Consider the following 20,381-nt stretch of genomic DNA (forward strand, 5'->3'; position numbering starts at 1 on the left):
AAAAATATCATTCGATTAATGTAATGTAACAGAGCGATTCTGTCGCTATTACAATACATAAAAGAAACAATAAAATTCCTTAATATTCAAATGGCTCGGGACGATGGGAAAAATTTATATATAATATTGAAGATAAGAAATAATGAAAATAGTGATTTGGAAATTAATGACTCTGTAATTATAACTATATGCGACAGAATTTGAATATTAAAATTCATTTCAATATACCGAGTATGGTTGTTGCAATAAAAGAAGCGAAGAGGACGAATAAGAAATTGTAATAAGAAACGTGTCGCGAAAGGTTTCTTTGTCACAAAATCCGTCGCTATTCGGTTACCGTGACTGCGCATACCTACGAATTAACAAGCAGCTAAACAAACGAAAACAAGGGTGAAAACAAACGCTCAGGGCGCTTAGATTCCTTAAATCAAACTATTATTTGAATGTTAAGTAGAGGGAAGAAGGACGATGGCTTTAAGCACATCGCGAAGCGCCGGTAATCGTTTCATTGTGATTGACATCGAGTCTAATCCCCCCCTCCCCCATCCCCCCAACCACAACCCGAATCCCACCACCACATAATAAACCAACTGGATAATGATAAAAAATTATTAATCCTGAGAGTATCGGGTGACGAGGTGACGAGGTGTAAAGGAGCAGTGAGTCGTCTTGTGATCGCATATCGACTTTACTGCCTTTGCCAGCTCAGAATTCGGAAGGGCCGATCGATTCTCTTTACACGAATGGCAAATGGCGTTAGGCCGCCTCATTTCCAGTTTATTCGTCGCCAAGTATCAACGATCTCGGATTTCATAAGTTTATGACGGGACGCGAGATCTTCGTCGGCCAGCCGATTATGCTACTACGCCTAAACAATTGGACTCTGACCTCAACGATGTTTAGTGAAATAACATTCGTGAAAAAGTTACCCTCGTCTCATACACTGTTTAACCTTTATTTACGATCAACGGACCGCTGTTCTTCTTCTTTTGTTTTTATTTTCTTTCGCGGCTCGTTGACGACGATTGTCGGAGTCGGAAGGAGGGTGGGAGGGAGGGAGCGATCACGGCCACGAGTATTCAACATTATGGACAACCGGGACATTTGTCGGCTCTGCCCGTTTATTAGGTCTTGACTCGCGGAATGAATAGTACGTCTCGCGATGTTTTGCCCTTCGTTTCGCGCGTGGCCGGGGATTCCAGAAAATGTCCGTTACTCGCAACACATTGGGTTCGTTCCGCGAAGCCACCGCTGAAAGTAAACAGATGGGGTGAGTTAAGTATGCCCTGCTAATGATACATCAAGGACGGCAGACATAAATAAAGCCTGTGTATTCTTAGCTCTAACGTGAGTAAATGTAGTTGCTTTTTTGGCATTAACGATTCCTGGAGAAATTCGTGAATGTGAATTACCTTGTCACGATTCTCAGCTCGGCATTATCATTTTGCATCAGTCAAATTAATGTGTAAAATACGTATTGTTTATGCGCACGCACACGCAAAACTTCGACTTTATTAAATTGCTTAAATTGCAAACTACGATGTAGTAGAAAATCTGTAAAAAAAAAAAACAAAGAAAAAAAAAAAACGACACTTTCAATTATCGCTATGAATTAATGTGCTGTTAAGAATTAATAATTTCACAATATACATGAATGAATGAAAAAGTAAAAGAAAAAGAAAAAAAATAAGAAAAAAAAAATGAAATACATATAATTTAAAGTGATTCTCCAATTAAATTAGTCTTTAATTGTTGTCAGAATAGCCTAATCTTTCCAATTATCGCTTTTTTATCGGCGAACCAACAATATCAATTTGTCCGCATAAGTCGAGGTTGATTCCCCCGATGATTCCCGCCTGTATTTTCACTCCTAATCTTTAACTTTTACATGCTACATCCCGTTGCAAGTCAATTTCTGTTTATATTGCGTACATATGCGTTGTTCGTTCATCCATGTTTATTAGAAGAGTGGGAACGCGAGCGAGCTGGCGATCGAGAATCTATCTATGCGAATGCCATGTCTGCAAATTCACTTCTACTATAATCTTGATACACATCGTGATACGATCACGTGTCATGCAAATTTGCAATGCAAATAATTTATCGAAATTTTATGTTATTTTCAACTTTCGTTGAATTATTTCACAATATAATTTTGCTAATTTATTTACCTTATATATATATATATATATATTTGTATCCAGGAGTATAAAGAAATAAAAACATTATCTATAATTCAATTTACTTTCCTCAGCCGCAACTCGATACATATGTATTATCATAGTATTTATGGTACCCGCATAATCATTGTTATGTGCAAATATTCCATTATTTCAAACGAACTCTTACAAGTTATATCACTTTCTAAGGACGCTATAGACACTTGTAACGAATAGAATAAATTATAGTTTAATAACATTATTAGACGTGATTAATCTGTGATTAAGTCCTAATTTATCACCTTGTAATTTTCATCTACAAATCTTGGTGATATTCAATCAAGCTTGCCAATGCGCTCGATGCAAGTAAAAAAAATCGCGATTTCTATACCGTAATTATTACAACATGCTTTTACGTATCAGAGGGTAGAATCGGAATAATTTATATGTACTCGGTTATAATTTATATTTACTTTTTTAATATGCAGATTAAAAACTCACGCATTCGAATTTCAATTATTCATTATACGTTGTTAATAATTATATTAAAAAAAAAATAAAAAATATTGCAATTGATCAAAATACCCAAAACTTCTCAAACTTTAACCCCGTATGGTGACTAATGAAAAAAAAAATCGTGATAATCGTTTAAATATTGAATCTATTAGTAGCATTCCTTTGGAAACGATTGCCGTTAATATAACATCTTACGATAGTGCAATTGTCAATATATACGAGAGCGCAAATACAAAATAACTCAATTACTCAAACGTCAGTGGTACGTGTATAATATCGGCGAACGGAATCTCGGTAAGAATTACCCTACAGGCAAGAATGAAAAGTAAAATTACGACTTTAAGCAGATATACATCATAAAAATGTTCGGTAAAGCAATGTTAAACAAACGTTAGGAATTTACTTAACAGTGACTCATTACACGAATGACGCATAAAATTCATCGCAAAAAGATTAATAACTCGATTATACAATGACAATTCCCTCCGTCCAGTTAATAAAAAATGAAACAATGAGAGCGAACGAATAAGTGAGTGTGAAAGGAAAGAGAGGGTGAGGGAGTGGGAGAGGGAAATCGAGAGATCGAGATATATATATATATATATATATATATATATATATATAGAGAGAGAGAGAGAGAGAGAGAGAGAGAGACGAGAGACGAGAGACGAGAGACGAGAGACGAGAGACGAGAGACGAGAGACGAGAGACGAGAGACGAGAGACGAGAGACGAGAGACGAGAGACGAGAGACGAGAGACGAGAGACGAGAGACGAGAGACGAGAGACGAGAGACGAGAGACGAGAGACGAGAGACGAGAGACGAGAGACGAGAGACGAGAGACGAGAGACGAGAGACGAGAGACGAGAGACGAGAGACGAGAGACGAGAGACGAGAGACGAGAGACGAGAGACGAGAGACGAGAGACGAGAGACGAGAGACGAGAGACGAGAGACGAGAGACGAGAGACGAGAGACGAGAGACGAGAGACGAGAGACGAGAGACGAGAGACGAGAGACGAGAGACGAGAGACGAGAGACGAGAGACGAGAGACGAGAGACGAGAGACGAGAGACGAGAGACGAGAGACGAGAGACGAGAGACGAGAGACGAGAGACGAGAGACGAGAGACGAGAGACGAGAGACGAGAGACGAGAGACGAGAGACGAGAGACGAGAGACGAGAGACGAGAGACGAGAGACGAGAGACGAGAGACGAGAGACGAGAGACGAGAGAGACGAGAGACGAGCCTCATCGGGCTGTCATAACTAGTTCCACGGATTACACGGGTACAGTATTTCCACACTAATCACGATCAATTCATTATGCGGACACACATAATCCGAGATTACATTACTCCCGCGCGCGACAGTTCAATGACACAGCAAGTAATACAACACCTTTTCTATTACATCCGGCGTTTCCAGGAGACTCACCACCGTAAACTTGGAGTTGAAAATTCTATCAACTTTAATGCTCTCTTAATCTAAATCACAACAAGTAATTGTTATTTATATTACTAATAGAGTCGTATTTGACTTCATAATAAGGAATTTCCATTAAACCTGGAGGTACGTTTATGTTGAAGGGGACACTCGAAGATATCAACCTTTTATTTCTACTTCTACCAAGTCCCCAGGAATGTATAATTAATTTTTATGCCGAGAATTTCTATTTTAACATATAAATATGTGTATTAAACGTCATTGAATGTCCGATCGAGCTTTCTCAATAATGTGTTGCGCCATCGTTTGGTTATTCGTAGATTAATTGGCATTAAATTGATTCTATAAGAATCCCTTTATAGGAATATGACATTCTCAAAATATTTTTTGATACGAGCTAATGAAGCTCCATCGAAAGATTCTACAATTCTAGCGATATACAAAAGTTTTTTTGTAAAATATACCCCATGTAAGCACATTCTTTTACCGTAGCGTTTGTCCTTCGCAAAAATACTCGGATTTACATTTATTCTAAATATTCAAATGCCTTGTATCATTCGCACGAATACATATGTATTATTATCTTTGTAACCAACTGCCGGCTTTATAAATTAATACAATTATTATTACGACGCGATGGTGAATATTAGTTTGTTTTTTGTTATTGTTTTCTTTTCTTTTTTCTTCTTTTTCTTTTCTTTTTTTTTTCTTTTTTTTTTTTCCATCCAATTATACCGACTTACTTCTCTTATTTTTTTGTTTAGAAGTAAAAATAAAATCAATTACACATACGCTATACCAGCTGACAGCAATATTACCAACTGCACAATGCTCTAAAGAACATTTTACAACTATACGCACAATAACTCGTGATACCGGTCATTGTTTAAGTGCACAAGATAACCGGTGATGGCATTTGATTGGTACATTGGCGCGCTCTGAAGGAATCGTGCTTAACGTATAGAATATTCCAATAAATATAGCATTCCAATGTAACAATAGCGGCTATAAAATCATTATGCATATTCAAATTTTAAAAACCAATATATTTCTTAATGCAAATTTTAGATAGGATAGACAGACGTCCTGTGGATTTATTACATTGCCCGACTTTACAATCATTTTTATATACTAATTGACTCCCGCCGACATGTGTAAAGCTAAAAGCTTTTGCATCATTGTTTACGATTTCTTGCTTAAAACGATAGTTTTCAAAGTAATCTCACTGTATATAGCTACTTACCTCTGATAATTACCTCTGATGAAGAAATACATATGTCATTTATCATCGTGTTGCTTCAAGTCTTTGTTTAGATAGCCTTCATTGTTACCAAATACTACGTTTCCCAGACAACTACTCGATCCCGAAAATTTAAAAATATTATACAATTGTTTGTTAATTTACTTTCACATTAATAATGAAAATAATCTTCCTTTATTTTTCTTCTTCTTTTCTTTTAATTAATCATAATCGCGTTGGAGTAAACAGCAAATCCCTACGCACGTGTAGAGGACAATGCAAGAAATACAAATTTCTAACTGTAATTATACAATAGGATGGACATTCAAGATTATAAATATATAAGGAAGAGTATTATTAAGAAGACAGCGTAATAACCAACATGTAATGTTATCTCGGCGTTCGAAAAATACATAATATCTTTTACATATATATGTGTTCAATTTAAGTTTATGATTATCGGTCATTAATACGTATATTTATCTTTAAAAAAAAAATGTTTATATATATAACTAGTTTCGTGTCACAAACGATATAAAACAAATAGCTTTCCGGAAATAAAGTAAGGATTTTAAAAGGCAAAGGTATAACAATTGATAGTAGGCTCCGTAAATTCAACGGCTACTGTATCGCAAATAGTTTAAACAGTGGGTTTAACCTTTTTGTAAATATTTTTCTTTGAACCATAACGACGACAATAAGTCAAATTATTCATAAAAACGGACAGCTTTTAACAAAGCGATCTAGACTGCTGAATACAATTGCCCGTCTCAATCACTTTTCCCGATGTAAATTTCAATTATACATATATATATATATATATATATATATATATATATATATATATATATATATATATATATATCAACGTTAAAATCCACTCCTATATATTTCTCCAGAGAATGTCAATGTTTGATTGACAATTAAAAGGGATCTCTTAAGAAAAGGCAAAGCATCTATGTATGTCTTCCGTCGCTGACTCCGTACGACCTTCGATACTCCCTGTATTGACCATGATAATACGAATCCACGACTCGTTTCCACCTCCCCCCCCCGCCCAAAATCATACCTTTATCATAGCGAGTACCGGCCTGCCTCGGCTGTTACCAAAGCTATTGCACTACGTACTCGGACGCTAACATAGTGACGTCACGCGCCGACAGGTCCACCAGACGCTAATGACGCGTGATTTCTGCTCACGACCCTCGAAGTGCGTAGGTGTGAAGCCTCCCGGAGTATTAACATTTACAGGTCGGAATATGTGCGCCTGGACCCTCATATTCTTGCCAATTTGTTTTTATTTAAATCAAGTTTTAAATTATGCTTGAGGTACACAAGTTGCCCCCACTCCACCCTCTCTTTCTCTCTCTCTCTCTCTCTCTCTCTCTCTCTCTCTCTCTCTCTCTCTCTCTCTCTCTCTCTCTCTCTCTGCGCGTGTGTGTGTGTGTGGAGAGAGAGAGAGAGAGAGAGAGGCCTCTCGCCACCTTCTAGGCTTGTTCGACGTCAATAGTCGTTTGAATTAAAATATGAAATTAAATTTATGATAAGGACAGGCTATCGAATATTGTATAGGGCAATACAGAACAATCTATTTATAGTTAGCAAACACAAGTATTTAAGTGTCGAGCCGCATTTAATTATAACAGTATTGTTGTGCGAGTTGAAAATTTCGAATGAGTTTTTTTTTTCCTTAACGAATAAAAATCTTTTTCAGTGCTTATTGCAACTTCGATTCTACTCTTTCATATGATGAAATGTGTAATGTATATACGCAGACAAATGCATATTCAATTCCAATTTAATAATTTCTTTTTTATTCAGAAGAAAAATGTTTATTTCATTCTTCAATTTCAAGTACGTGCACAACTGTTGGACTTGTTGCTTTTCAACTTTCTTCTTGAAATCTAATGTGCTCTTAGTTTATTATCCCTTTTATGTATACACCTCCTTCACTTTAATCTGCTTAATTACGCACGTTACTCTTGTGAGATTCAATAAAGCGCGTAACTCCATCATTACGTAATTTACTACAATAACTACTTTTTCCTATACTCTAAATATTAATATAGAGTCTTTATAGACAAAGTAGCTTTGTCTCTCTTCTTTTTATTTTTCTTACTCTTTTATAAAAGTTCGTACCTCACACCTTCTTGCAGCAGAAATAATTTATAGTTTTATAAATTCAAACTTTCAAACGAAGTCATAAAAATTGTTTGAATAACATGCCAGTAGTATAGTATCACTCACGTGTCTCCCTTATGAGTTTTCCGCTTTTATTACTTTTATGAGAATTTCATAATAAAACTGTTAGTGTTATGAAATTTATTACCTTGTCGTAAGTACAAAAAATGTGAAAAAGGACCGATAGAATCTGATTAAAATGACCATATATGCATGCTTAATAAGTTCCCATATTTTAGCGCTACCTTTAACTAAAATAACAACAGATAGTAAAATGTACATTTCTTTATTCTCATTTAAGCGAGAAAATTCTGTACAAGTGACTTTTCTTTAACTCTACAATATATGAAATATAATCCACAGTATTTAACTCCTCAAACTATGCGTTTCTTTATGTCTATATCCTTTACCCTTCACTAATTAAACAATGTCCTCATTTTTTGAAGAAAAAAAAAGAACAAAAAAATATATATAAATATACGTATAATGTTCATTACGCCGAATCTCTTCTTCAGCTTTATAAACTAATTATTCAATTGATTTATAGTATACTCTCGCGATTTACTAAAGTACAAAGAAATGCTTAATATTAATGCCCAGACGTAATTCTATCATGTCTAACTGACATAAGCCAATGTCACCAAATTTTGTACAAACTCTCACTACATACGTATTTTCATTACATAAGTATATACATCAATAAAATTAACACTATATATATATATATATATATATATATATATATATATATTGTTATTGTTTTGTATATTTTTACTTGCTTGGAAGCATATATAATGTAAATAATAATAGGAAAGAATTTTACATTTTTAGAAAATGTTTTTCCAACGAAAATATAATTTATTACAATGTTTATTATTGAATACTTCATATTATACAGACTAAAAATACATACCGTCAATTGAAATTTAAATTTAGTACAAATAAAATTTAGAATAATTTTTTCGTAGCATAATTATATTTTTAATAATTAATCGATTAAAGTAAATATCTACAAGTTTTCAAAAATCGTATTAAATAAATATAGTATGTTATTGTTTATGTATTCATTATTACCGTTTAAGGGAAATTTTCATTAATTTTAAATAATAAACTTTATAATAATAATAAAGTAATTAAAATTCTAACGGTATTGATTTTCATAAGTTTATACCTCTCAATTATATTAGTAATACCGCTTAAGTAGTATATTAACGATTTTCTTAATTATAAAATTTCTCGATGGTTATTAATGATCAAAGATTTGATATTGTACATGCTTAAAGGATAAAAAACGAAGACTGAATCATGTAACGGAATGTAATTCATATTTAATATCTACTCGATTTTATCATTTAACCATTTTGCATTTGTATTTATTTCTCTATTCATGTAAGCTTGTGTACGTATTGAGTTTCTGAGATGCGATGTGAGTTGTATTAAATTCGCCAACACTAAGCTCTTATTACTACTACATATTAATCAATCAATTAGGTCATCATCAGCATTGCCTCGAAACTATCATTAATATTATTCTTTGTTGATTTTTAGATAAATTATTCGCTCCGTATTAAATTACTGCTTAAAGTATTGTATGTTAATACATTATCTTGATATTTTATCAAATAGCCGGAAAACTATTATTATTAAATCATCTTTATATAATTAAATCAAAAATACATTTATAACGTAGATAACTGTAAACGTAAGGAAATTAGTATTTAAAGTGGAATTGCATAAAAGTCACGTAAATATATATATATGCAAATATTCGACTCGATCATCCAAAGTAATTCTGAATAATTAATTAATAATTTGTAATAATATCTTGAAGCTAGAATCGATATAAATTATAAACGAAACTCGCGACAGATTGATATAAATATATGGAAAATAACATAAACTAACGTTCAATTATATGGTGTACACACGCACACAAATAATTGCATAAATTTATAGATAAATATTTAGAATTGATCAAATGCGTGAACATTATTTATGGGAACAATTGCATATAGATATGATAAATGAAAAATAAGGATTGAGTTTATAATCTTTAATGCAACGACGATTTAATACTCGAATAATAAGCTCGAGTTGTAGCGGGGCCATTAAAAATTCATCGACTCCGAAAAATTGCGAAATGATGTCTTCGGCAAGTGGAGAGAGCGAGATAGCATAGTAGAACGAGAAGGGCGAGGGAGTGGGAGAGAGGAGGAAAGTGGCGATAATCGAAAATGAGAGAGGAGCCGCTCGTGTGCAGGCGGAGGCATAAATTGCCAGTACTCGCACTCGAGGGCAGCGCCTGTAAAATTGCGCTTCCCGATCCCACCCGCGATGCGCCATCCTTTGCACGTGCGCTCACCTACGTATGCCGCGGTCGAGCGCAAACGCGCAATGCAGCTGCAATGCGGTCCCGCGTGGGCGTGTGTGCGTGCGCGGCGGGTCCATTCATGAATGGCAGCCCGGAGCGAGATTGCGAGGGGAGAGGGCAGCTAATGCTAATGAGGCTCTTCTCCACTCGGGTTTACTCACTCCTTCCCTCCCTTTCCCCTTACTTATCTTTGACTTTCTCTTTCGTATCTCTCTCTCTCTCTCTCTCTCTCTCTCTCTCTCTCTCTCTCTCTCTTTACTTCGCTCACGAATCCGCACTTTTTATCCTCGGGCAAGTGAGAAGGGTAGATTGCTCACGACGCATTGTGCCAGCCAAATTAAATTTCTCGTTGGCGATGCTCCTTGAAAGAACGATTATTATTTCGACGCGGGCGGTTATTCCTTTACGGCATCTTGGTTTTTACGAGGGGCTCGTGTCACTTCTGACAGCTTTTAAAATAAAAAGCTCCATTTCGCGAAATTGCACGTACTTTTTGCACACATGAAAATGCACACATTTTCCGCTACTTTAACGTAACGATAACCCCCTCCCGCGCTTTTCGTCAATTTTCATTCTAAAACACAAGCTAAAATGTAATGCGCAACTAAGGAATTAAACGTGTCAAGTACATATTCTTATAAATAAGTGTTGCGCTAGATTACTATCGATGAGAAACGAAAGCTAAATCTGCTACCTGCAAGAAATTGCCAGGTAAAATAGGAGAACCGCAGGGCAAATTGTTCCGTGCATTAAGCCGTTGTGTAAACAATGCGAAAAGGAAAATCTATTCGGAAAAATAATAATAAGCAAAATGTATGAGATTGGTCATTTTAGATATACTGGGATTGGGATGAGAAGCTTATTGTAAGTTACCAAAACATCGAAAATCGCTCGGAAATCCGCTGTACTTTCATTATAGAAAGATGGGACGACGAGGGGAGGAGGGTGAACAGAGGTGAAAAAGATATAAAAACTTAATGCCAGGATTGCAATGCTATTACAAATATTAAGTTGATTAATGATTTTTGAATTACACGCTTAAAATGATGACGAAAGAGTATAACAAAAGATGCGCGAGCGAGTTAAATAAATACCCGAGCACTGTCTTTACCTGTAATGATCCTGATTAGTATAATCTGAATGCTATTTCAAAAATTACTTTTAAACTCATAAAGTTGTAAACATGCAATTACCGTATAAAAAGCATTATAGGAATGGATGACCATAGCCTCCATTAAAAAATTACAAGGTTTCGTAGTACAAGACATGTTGTAGATAAATTCAGCGTAATGTGCATGAATTCATATTGCCATTTAATTAAGAAATTATATTAAATTATATATGGTTTAATTATATGCAGAGGTACTTTTTTCATCTAAATCGTAATTTTCACGATATAATTATGTATTATTATTATGCATTATTATTATTATTATTATTTTCTTTTCTTTCTTAATTGTTAATAATAATTTTCCTATAAAAATGGAAATGTACGAAAAATAAATTATGGAAACAAATTCCTACGCTAATAACATTGTTTTTACAACTTTACAAGAGCATAAAGGAAGTAAAGTTTTTATTCATTAGTACACATTTTACGACTTATGTGTATTTGGCAAATAAATTTTCCTATATCCTACGATCTATTCCTTAAACATATACAATTTTAAGTTATTACAAATATTCTGAAAATAATAAACAATTATTCAAAATGAATTATGAAAAACTGGCGGCCGTACGTAATTATTATTCTTCCTTGAATTTTATGTATAATCGTTTGCAAGATAATCCATAATCCAACAATGTACATCGCAGTGATTGATTAGTCTGGATGTAGGAAAAAGTTGCCATATCGATTGATAATTCACAATAATCTTAAGCTCTTTGAAGCAAGTAGACACCGCAGCCCTGAAAATAAACTGGAAAGCGTCATGTACGCCATAAAATTTTAAGGCTACAACTGATAGTGGGTAACGTCCCATAACACCCGCGCACACACGTGTCCCCTTAACGCGAATCCCTTGATTAACGATCGTCGTCTCATATTCTCGCGAGATAACGCGACTCAGCCTCCAACTGCATTCTGCCAGCTTTGCGATTTTACGATATTTTTACTGAGCTCCGTGTTTTCGTAAACCGTTTTCGATCTTGAGGACCACCATTCACGTACTTCCCACATTTTCAACGAACGAGGCTTTTTATTTTATTCGATGCCGAGGGACGATCTTAATACGGAATTAAGTGCGTCAGACTTAATCCAAATATTATTACTTACGGCTGAAATTATTTTGCAACGCAGCATATGCATATCGTCATCGAGTGCCTTTAATGTTATATGATAATGGAATAAATTATCTGTTTTCTTTTTTAGTTTAGCGCTTAATAAGTGATTCCTTCAGCAACGTTTTCTCAAATGTCATTGTTTCGGTTTTTGTGTTCTTTGTTTTCTTTTCTTTTTCTGTTCTTATTTTCTCGGCTATGTTTAATTTGAAATACATCGATGCAAAAAATTCACCGCCAAGAATCTCATTACGCTCTATTTGTTGTTCCAATAGAGCATTCGATGATGTTGATATTGCCCGATACAACCTGTCGTATGTCGAAAGATTTATGTTGGCGAGATAACTTTTACGACGACGAGCCATTTATTGAAGTCGACATCGGAAATCGGAACTTTCGATCGACGCTCTATAGTTCATTTCTAATGTAAGCAAGATAAGTACAAGCAGCAACTAAAATCATTGAAATTGATTGCTTTACCTCCCCTATATTTTATTCTATTACACTTCACCTTGACCATTGCAGACGTTTTCTTACTTCGTAAGTAAGAAAGAGGGGCTGCTTTTTTTGTTTTTTTTTTTTGTTTTATCTTGCATTATGTATTCAAATTTCTGTAGTTTTTATACTTTATTATCAAAAGAAATTTATTCATTAAATGGAAAAATAATTACGTCTTTTAGACAATTATAGTTAAAAGCGAATATCGGTTATTTGTCAAATGGCGGAAATTCGTTGAAACGTATTATCAAAATTCATATGCATTATAAACTAGTATGTGCTAGATATATTACAAATTATAAATCAATCATTTTTACCTAATGCACACATTGACAATGACTCCCGCCGTCAATCACTAAATGTAAAATATGTACGCTCCCACGATAAACATAAGTATCGAGCGTAAGATTATGAAAGAAGACAAAAAATTTATATTTTACAAACATTAATAATATACTATTATTTTCAAAAGTGCATTTAACATTTAACAATTAAACATTATATACCAGATTAGCGTTTCTTCGTTTGATGAATATTTTTATATTACGGGTTAATAAGAGGCATTCGCAAACATTTTCTCCAACTCGGTGTAAATTTAATAAATAATGCCATGGTCGTAAAATAAAACAGGCAGTTTTTCATTAAAAACAATGGACTTAACGGAAAGTCCTAAATGCAATAATTTCACATTCGACCTCTTCTATAACGTTCATCCGAGCGTTTACGAGCGTTAGCTATTGCTCTGGCAAGAAATCATCAGTTCGTCGACGATAGTTTTGCCGCCGTGAAAGCTCAGCGGGTCCCCGTAAAACGCCAGCTATTTCCTCATTATGAATGTAATAAGGCCAAAGTCATAGGGATTAAAGTAAAGATCTTGAATGAATAGTGTCCCCGGCAACTGGACACAAGACTTCGGCCGCTAAGTGTAACGAAGGCGTACGCCATCATCCCCTCGATTCGAATCATCATCGTTTCCCAACGTTTCCCAACGTTTCCCAACGTTTTCCAACGCGCTCGTCTTTAAACAGCCTCGAAATTGAAAAACCACGAGAGGATTTCATCGGTTACACGAAACAACGGACTAGAACAACGCGCGTTATTGCGAAACGGTAAATTTACGGTAAGTAACACGTGGCGACGTGTCTATTAATCTATCGTCGAAGCAGCGCAGTGTTTGGATTCTCGTACGCGGCACTTATTTTTTTAAATCCCTTGCCCCGTACCAAGTGAAAATGACAAATTTTAATTCCTAAATGCGTTAGCGAGGATTGTGGGGCTGCGCGAGGGATGGAATTTTTCAGGGACAACTTCATCAGCAATTGCGAGTCGGCGTTTAGAAAAATGTCGTTTCGTCGGTGCTTATTACTACGACGGGAGTAGTCCCGGTTGTACGCCGGTCGCATAGATGCCCCGATAGCGGAGCCTCCGTTATTCATAAATATTTGGTAACGCAATTGTATTGCAACATCCTCGTTAACTCGTGACTACCCGATTCTGATAGTGTATTATGATTATTTAATTTTTATTTCTCGAGAAAAAGTTTATAGGTAAGCTTCGAGTGCATCCAAAAAAAAAAAAAAAAAAAAAAAATGCCTTGGTCATTGGCTTAATTATTCGTTTAATTGAGCAAATGTCCGTTAAAGGTTCGCGCACATTTCATCAAGAACATTGGAAGTTCCTGTTGAGTGCAACTTAATTGACTATTGCTACCTCGTAATGCGATTCCCAAGCAACTAAAAACGTTATAGGCAAACTGTTGTACGGTTGGACGCGCGCGCACGCCTTTGTGACAAGCGAAACTCGCTCCTCGTAAATCGAATGGTCAACGAAAATTTTAAATGAGAATCGAAAGCATTTCCATGCGGTAAAAAGTCGAGTGGACGTAAAAAAAAAAAAAAAAAAAAAAAAAAAAAAAAAAAAATCATAAACGTCACAGGGGGAGAGGATTCGTTAATGCTTGTACGCACGAAACGATGTATAAATATTTACGAGCGTCGCTCACGGGAAAGTTGGCACGCGTTCCGATAATCCAAGATCTTTTATTTTCACTGCCCGCGCGCTCGTTAATTCGAATCCCCTGGCTTTAAGATTCCTCGACATCGAAAGACGTTTTTCGAAGCAAGAAACGAATAGGTTGACATTTTAACGGGGAAAGTAGCGGTCGCTCCATCCACTATGATCAACCCAACATTAAGGAAAAAGTTTGCCGCGCTTTTTCCTTTCGTCGCTTGTATCCGTCATTTTTGGCCCCAAACCACGAGTATTCTAATATAAGCTACGCGACAAAACTGCGTATGTCCGAGGATTTGAGTGGATGGATGACATTTATAGTGTTCGTAGATTTTTAGTGATCCGTACAAAGTCCGTATAAAGTTCAACGACAATGGGACAGTGCACACAAATGAGGCTAATTCATGAAATTAATACAACACGATCTATTGTAGATCGATAATATAAAAACAAAAAACACAACAACAAAAACAACAACAGCAACAACAACAACAACAAAAACAAATATATTTATATATAAAGTTATGTTTAACCAGTAGTTGATTAAAATTCCCTGAACGAATGAAACATTGTTCACTGAGCATAGGAGCTAGTCGGCTCGTATTTTTACAGAGCCGAGAATATTTTACTCGACCGTACAAAAGCTAAGCATCGAGCAAATAAAGTTTAACAAATAAAATGGCTATTTCATTTGGATTTGCGAACCGATGCTCATCTAAAGCGATGTTTATGTATACGTAAAGCAGCAATGAAAGTTTCAAAATAACTAAAAATGCTACTTTACTCACAAATGCTTAATTGAGTAATACTGCAAATTAATAACGGACAAATTAAGTGTTTATTTAGCCATTAGAGTACTCAATGAAAGTGCAAAATTCAATTTTATCGAGATGCGCGAGACGACGGCCCAATTAGGCATTAACGCGGTAAGGGAAATTCTTATTGTCTATGAATTATTGAAGAACGTGCTAGAAAAGTGTTTACGCGCTGTATTCCCCGATAATGAATAAATAAGAATAAATCCGATGTTTGCGATTTATTAATCGACGCTCGCACGGCTTTCACAACAAAATGATGCTTCTTAACTGAATATCACATGTAAAATGCATGCAAACATCGCTTTTAATTTTCGAACGTAACTCGTCACCTCGGCATATTTACTCAAACTCTTTATAAACATTTTGATTACCCCACGAAATAGAATAGTGCACGAGAAGATTTTTTCCCAAGTTTTGGAAACCCCTTTTTTTTTGTGTGTGTGTGTGTGTGTGTGTGTGTGTGTGTGTGTGTGTGTGAGAGAGAGAGAGAGAGAGTGACACCCGCGTCTCGAGGACAAAAAACACGAGGTTAACGAGGGGACGGGAATACCGTAAATTCATCGCGAGCGCGAGGCTCCGACGAATTAAATTAATAATGCGCTTCTACGCAATTGATATTTATTGAAACGCGAGGAGAAATTTTACGGCACACGGCTTTGCCATGCGCTAACTGCATAGCCAACATAAATAAGCCTCGCGAGTTAACGGTTAGGATTTATTTCTTATGCCAAGCATAAAAAATCACGTGACTAGATTGCGACTAGATATTTTTAACGTAAACGGTTCCTTCCTTTCAATAATTCAATATTTGCAGGTAGCAATAAATTTTAAACACGCCCCATTCAACGGCAACCTTTACCATGTTTTCTCTCTCTTTTTTCTCTCTCGCTGCTTCCTATTCGCGCGCATTGATATATTATTATAAATATTATAAGCGACTGGGCCGATCTAGCCTTTCATCGAGTTTATTCGTTAAATCTTTATCAATGTCCTCAATAACCTTTCACATTTTTTTTTCTTTTTCTTTCTTGTTTCTTCAAAATTCTTCAAAAACTTATTATTACATGCTCTTTTGCCGCCCAACCGCCAGTCCCCTTCGCGATAAAAAATAAGCTCTGCTGGCATGGATAAATAAAATCTTATTCACATTTATTCCGAAAGTAACTGGAGCTTTAAATTCAACAACTATTTTCATTATTCATCATTTCTGGTAAATAAAATTTATATGGTAATAAAGTTGTGCCACCTATATTAAGTGCCAGGCAATAATGTCGAACATGCTGTCATTATGCTTAAATCTTGTAAGAATTTGCATAAAGTGTTTACGATAAAATGCCACTCGCACTATAAATAAAATACCCATACTAAATAACATAAATTGATTAATGTGTTACAATTCAAATGTAATTTCGTGTCAAGCTTATAATATCAACTGACATACCATTAATTAATAATATCATGACATTTGTATATACAGACATTGAATTGCCGGCAATATGTATAATGTTTGTCGCATTGGTTTTTCATTAAAATTATTAAAAATGGAGCTCACCCGGCGTTTTACTCTGTTAAGAAGATTTTTCTATGATAATAGAATACACACGCACAACAAAATTAATGAAAAAAAAATATTGGCGTTTTCACCGCTCTATTTATTTGTTACAGGCAACGTATATCTACGGTAAAACAGAAATTGAGAAGTTATCTTTTGAAAATCACACCGAATGCGAGTGTCGCGAAAGGAAGGACTTTTCCAATATGAGTGACCGACTGACGGATCATAGAACCGCAAGGCATTTCCCGTCATCCACGGCGCCGCAAAATATCGTCAGGCCTCCTACCCGCAAGCCGTAAGTTTCATTGATTTAAATTTTGCAAAATATATCGATAGACACGTCCTCTTGTTTCGTTTCTTGCAGTCTGTTATCAATTTTATCGCTCGTTTCACGTAACGCGACGCATAAAGACATGCAAGACGGATAATAGACGCGTGTGCCAGTAAGACAGGAACTGAGCGAACAGAACGCGACATTGATAAATGATTCTGATGAGACTGCAGAGATTTTCCTTTGTCGCGTTTCTCTGATTTTCGCGCTTTTTAAAATACTTTATCGAGCGATTAACGTTATGCAGATATTAAGTAATTTATATGGGAAAATATGTATTGGCCATTGCAATTTGGCCATATGGGCGAATAATATTCCTAACATAATCTTAACCTTCAAGCAATAATGAACAATGACTATTTTCAGATGTCGTTGCCCCACGCAATTTACGCCAAAAATCACGATTGACGGAGTATGCGAGTGCAGTTGCATCGAGCACGATCAAGATTGTTTGAAACTACAACGGGGCAAAGGCTACTTATCACTAAGAGACAGAATGTAAGGGTGGCTAATCATTATTTTTGGCAATATCCATCGATAAATATCGATAAATCAATTATTGTGCTTTTTTTTTTTTATTGATTTTATTATATTTTATTTTTAACGTCGGATAGATCAATTTTTATCTACTTTGCAATGCGTTAACAATTTAATGCTCCTGGTAACAGGAAAGGATAAATTTCGATTGCTAAATTACCTAATTGTAATATGACAAGTGCCATGTAATATACGTGAAATTTCTTATATTCGAATTGTATTACGTAAATGTTATATTTTCGATTTTATAAATGAGAATTATTAAGAATTTATTAACTAATTGAGTAGTATGCTAAGTTATAAATGTAGCTCGACTATACCTTTAACCATAAAAACTTTTTATTGAAAGCAAGATATATATAAATATATAAATTGACTTTCTTAAAATTTGAATAATTGCCATTCGAATAAATTTTAACGGTCTCGTCATTGATACGCTTTTCTTTTTTTCTCTTTCTTTCTTTCTTTTTGTTTTTTTGTTTTTTTTTTTTTTTGCCTGTGTATACATTAGATTGATTTTACTTTCTATATATATATGGATGTGCTTTTTAAAAACGCTGTAGCGATTAATATGCAAACGTCGGGAAACAGATTTTGGTAGCGGCACGGAATCAAAAAAAAAAAAAAAAAAAAAAAAAAAAAAAAAAAAACATAATTAAAAGCAAAGAAAATGGCTAATCTGCAATTCATCCCAAATGTTTTCAGATGCATACAAAACGACCAGTGCACATCGCCGAATTGCACATTCGGCGAGTTTATCACGGCACAAGGCAGGTGCCCGAAGAAGAAGGACATCTTCGAAGCAAACGCGAATCATCGCTCGAGCTTCAATTATCATCATCGGCGAAGCTAAAAAGCAAACAAAAAGCAAACGGAGCCGTTATTATGATGAAAGTTGTGCGAGACGCTCGCCACGCGTGCGAACGGACGGTGCCATTTAATTCTTCTTTTTTACTCCTGCTTATCGTTTTCATTTTTCTGCGCGTGCCCCCATCGCCTGGAGAAATGGAGAAAAAGGAGAATCGAGAGAAAGCTCTTGAGAACAATGGACTTGGGCTCTTCTTAGTCCAAGTCGGGGACGCGTGTAAATCGGTGATGCAAGATCGACGGCGAACGCGTGGTATTTTTTACCGCTTAAATTATATAAAAGAAGAAGAAGAAGAAGAAGAAGAAGAAGAAGAAGAAGAAGAAGAAGAAGAAGAAGAAGAAGAAGAAGAAGAAGAAGAAGAAGAAGAAGAAGAAAGAAAAAAAAACAAAATGCACTTTACGGTCAATATTGTACCGAGACACCAGTTAAATTTGCGTTATTGATGCATTCAGATCTTGTTTTATTGGTCATTTTTATTCGTATCCCGGGTATGATGCGATTATCTTTTGAAGAATTTTTTCATTTTACATAAGCTAAGCAAAATGTTTCAATGGTCAAGATAAATATTCTACGGAGAATAGTGATTTGAATGTTTAAGAACGATTTCAAGTTGGGATAAAGTACTTTTCTTTGATTAATAATGCTATTGTAATGCTAAATTAAGAATTAATATCCTAGTATTTAAAATTTTTGAAATCTCGTAATCTTCATGCGTGATATATTTCAGCTTTATCGATGTTTAATCTACTTCACAACATTAACATAACGAATGAGAAAATGTTGTCCAAAAGGAAACAATAATATTTCCAAATAATACAAAAATAAAGCTTCTTAAGCGTATACCAGAATTAGAGAGTCTTGGTATTTTGAATCTTTGAAAATGTATTTTAATCGACTTACAACTTTAATGTTGAACCATCGCACATAAATAATTGTTTGTTTTGTATTTTTTGTTTGTTTTTTTTTTGTTTTTTTTTTGTTTTGTTTTGTTAATTTTATCGGTTTGAAACATATTGCTTAAAAATATAAGATAAACGTCACACGATTTATTAACAGTTACGATATCAAATAAATTATCCGACAGAATTTATTCTTCACCAAGTTGCGATAAAAAGAACAGAAAAAGAAAATAAAAGCTTCGTCATTAACTTCTAATGTCCTGTCTTTTTGTCATATTGGGTATGTAAATGTACGTTTATCATGAACGGATTTAAATGTGAAAAGCGGTGGTGTTTACACTTAACAAAGAAAATGCTCAACTTATCCTTACTTTGTTTTTCACATTTCTACTCTTTTCAATGTAATAAGCTAGCTGAACTATTTGCGAATTGGCTCGATACGATAAGTTGTCTATCTGCTTTAAAAAAAGTAAGCGTAGGCTTTGTACTTTGAAAATAACATTGGTTATTAACGAACACAATCAGAATTTATAAACAATTCAATGAACATTGTCCTCATTTTTATATTCCGTTTTAAGCGCAACTTAATGGCAAATAAATTGTCGTTAAGGTTAATTTAATATCACATAGCGTATTTAATTTAAGGCCACAACTGGCATTTTATAAAGGCCATA

At 34.9% G+C, this 20,381-nt stretch overlaps 1 protein-coding gene across 2 annotated transcripts; it reads left to right on the forward strand.

The window, feature by feature from the left end:
* Positions 1-1,245: 1,245 nt before the first annotated feature.
* LOC105364160 (uncharacterized) lies at positions 1,246-19,125 on the forward strand. Of its 2 annotated transcripts, none has more exons than XR_912942.1 (4): positions 1,246-1,270; positions 17,183-17,367; positions 17,770-17,901; positions 18,646-19,125. XR_912942.1 is itself a non-coding variant. In XM_011502030.1 (4 exons), the coding sequence occupies exons 2-4, from the start codon at positions 17,276-17,278 to the stop codon at positions 18,791-18,793; spliced, it is 372 nt and encodes a 123-aa protein (XP_011500332.1). In that variant the 5' UTR covers positions 1,323-1,347; positions 17,183-17,275; the 3' UTR covers positions 18,794-19,125. The 2 variants fall into 2 exon arrangements, 1 of the variants encoding a protein (XP_011500332.1); XM_011502030.1 differs by lacking the exon at positions 1,246-1,270 and adding an exon at positions 1,323-1,347.
* Positions 19,126-20,381: the final 1,256 nt, after the last annotated feature.

The sequence above is a fragment of the Ceratosolen solmsi genome, unplaced genomic scaffold (genome assembly GCF_000503995.2).
Source record: "Ceratosolen solmsi marchali unplaced genomic scaffold, CerSol_1.0 scaffold43, whole genome shotgun sequence".
Taxonomy (NCBI): Eukaryota; Metazoa; Arthropoda; class Insecta; order Hymenoptera; family Agaonidae; genus Ceratosolen; species Ceratosolen solmsi.

What these genes read in the sequence shown, in the direction of transcription:
- LOC105364160 (XM_011502030.1), top strand. Translation starts at nt 17,276, where the DNA reads ATGAGTGACCGACTGACGGATCATAGAACCGCAAGGCATTTCCCGTCA. An exon ending in AGGCCTCCTACCCGCAAGCC is followed by an intron (nt 17,368 to 17,769) that starts GTAAGTTTCATT and finishes GACTATTTTCAG; the next exon opens with ATGTCGTTGCCCCACGCAAT. An exon ending in TTATCACTAAGAGACAGAAT is followed by an intron (nt 17,902 to 18,645) that starts GTAAGGGTGGCT and finishes AAATGTTTTCAG; the next exon opens with ATGCATACAAAACGACCAGT.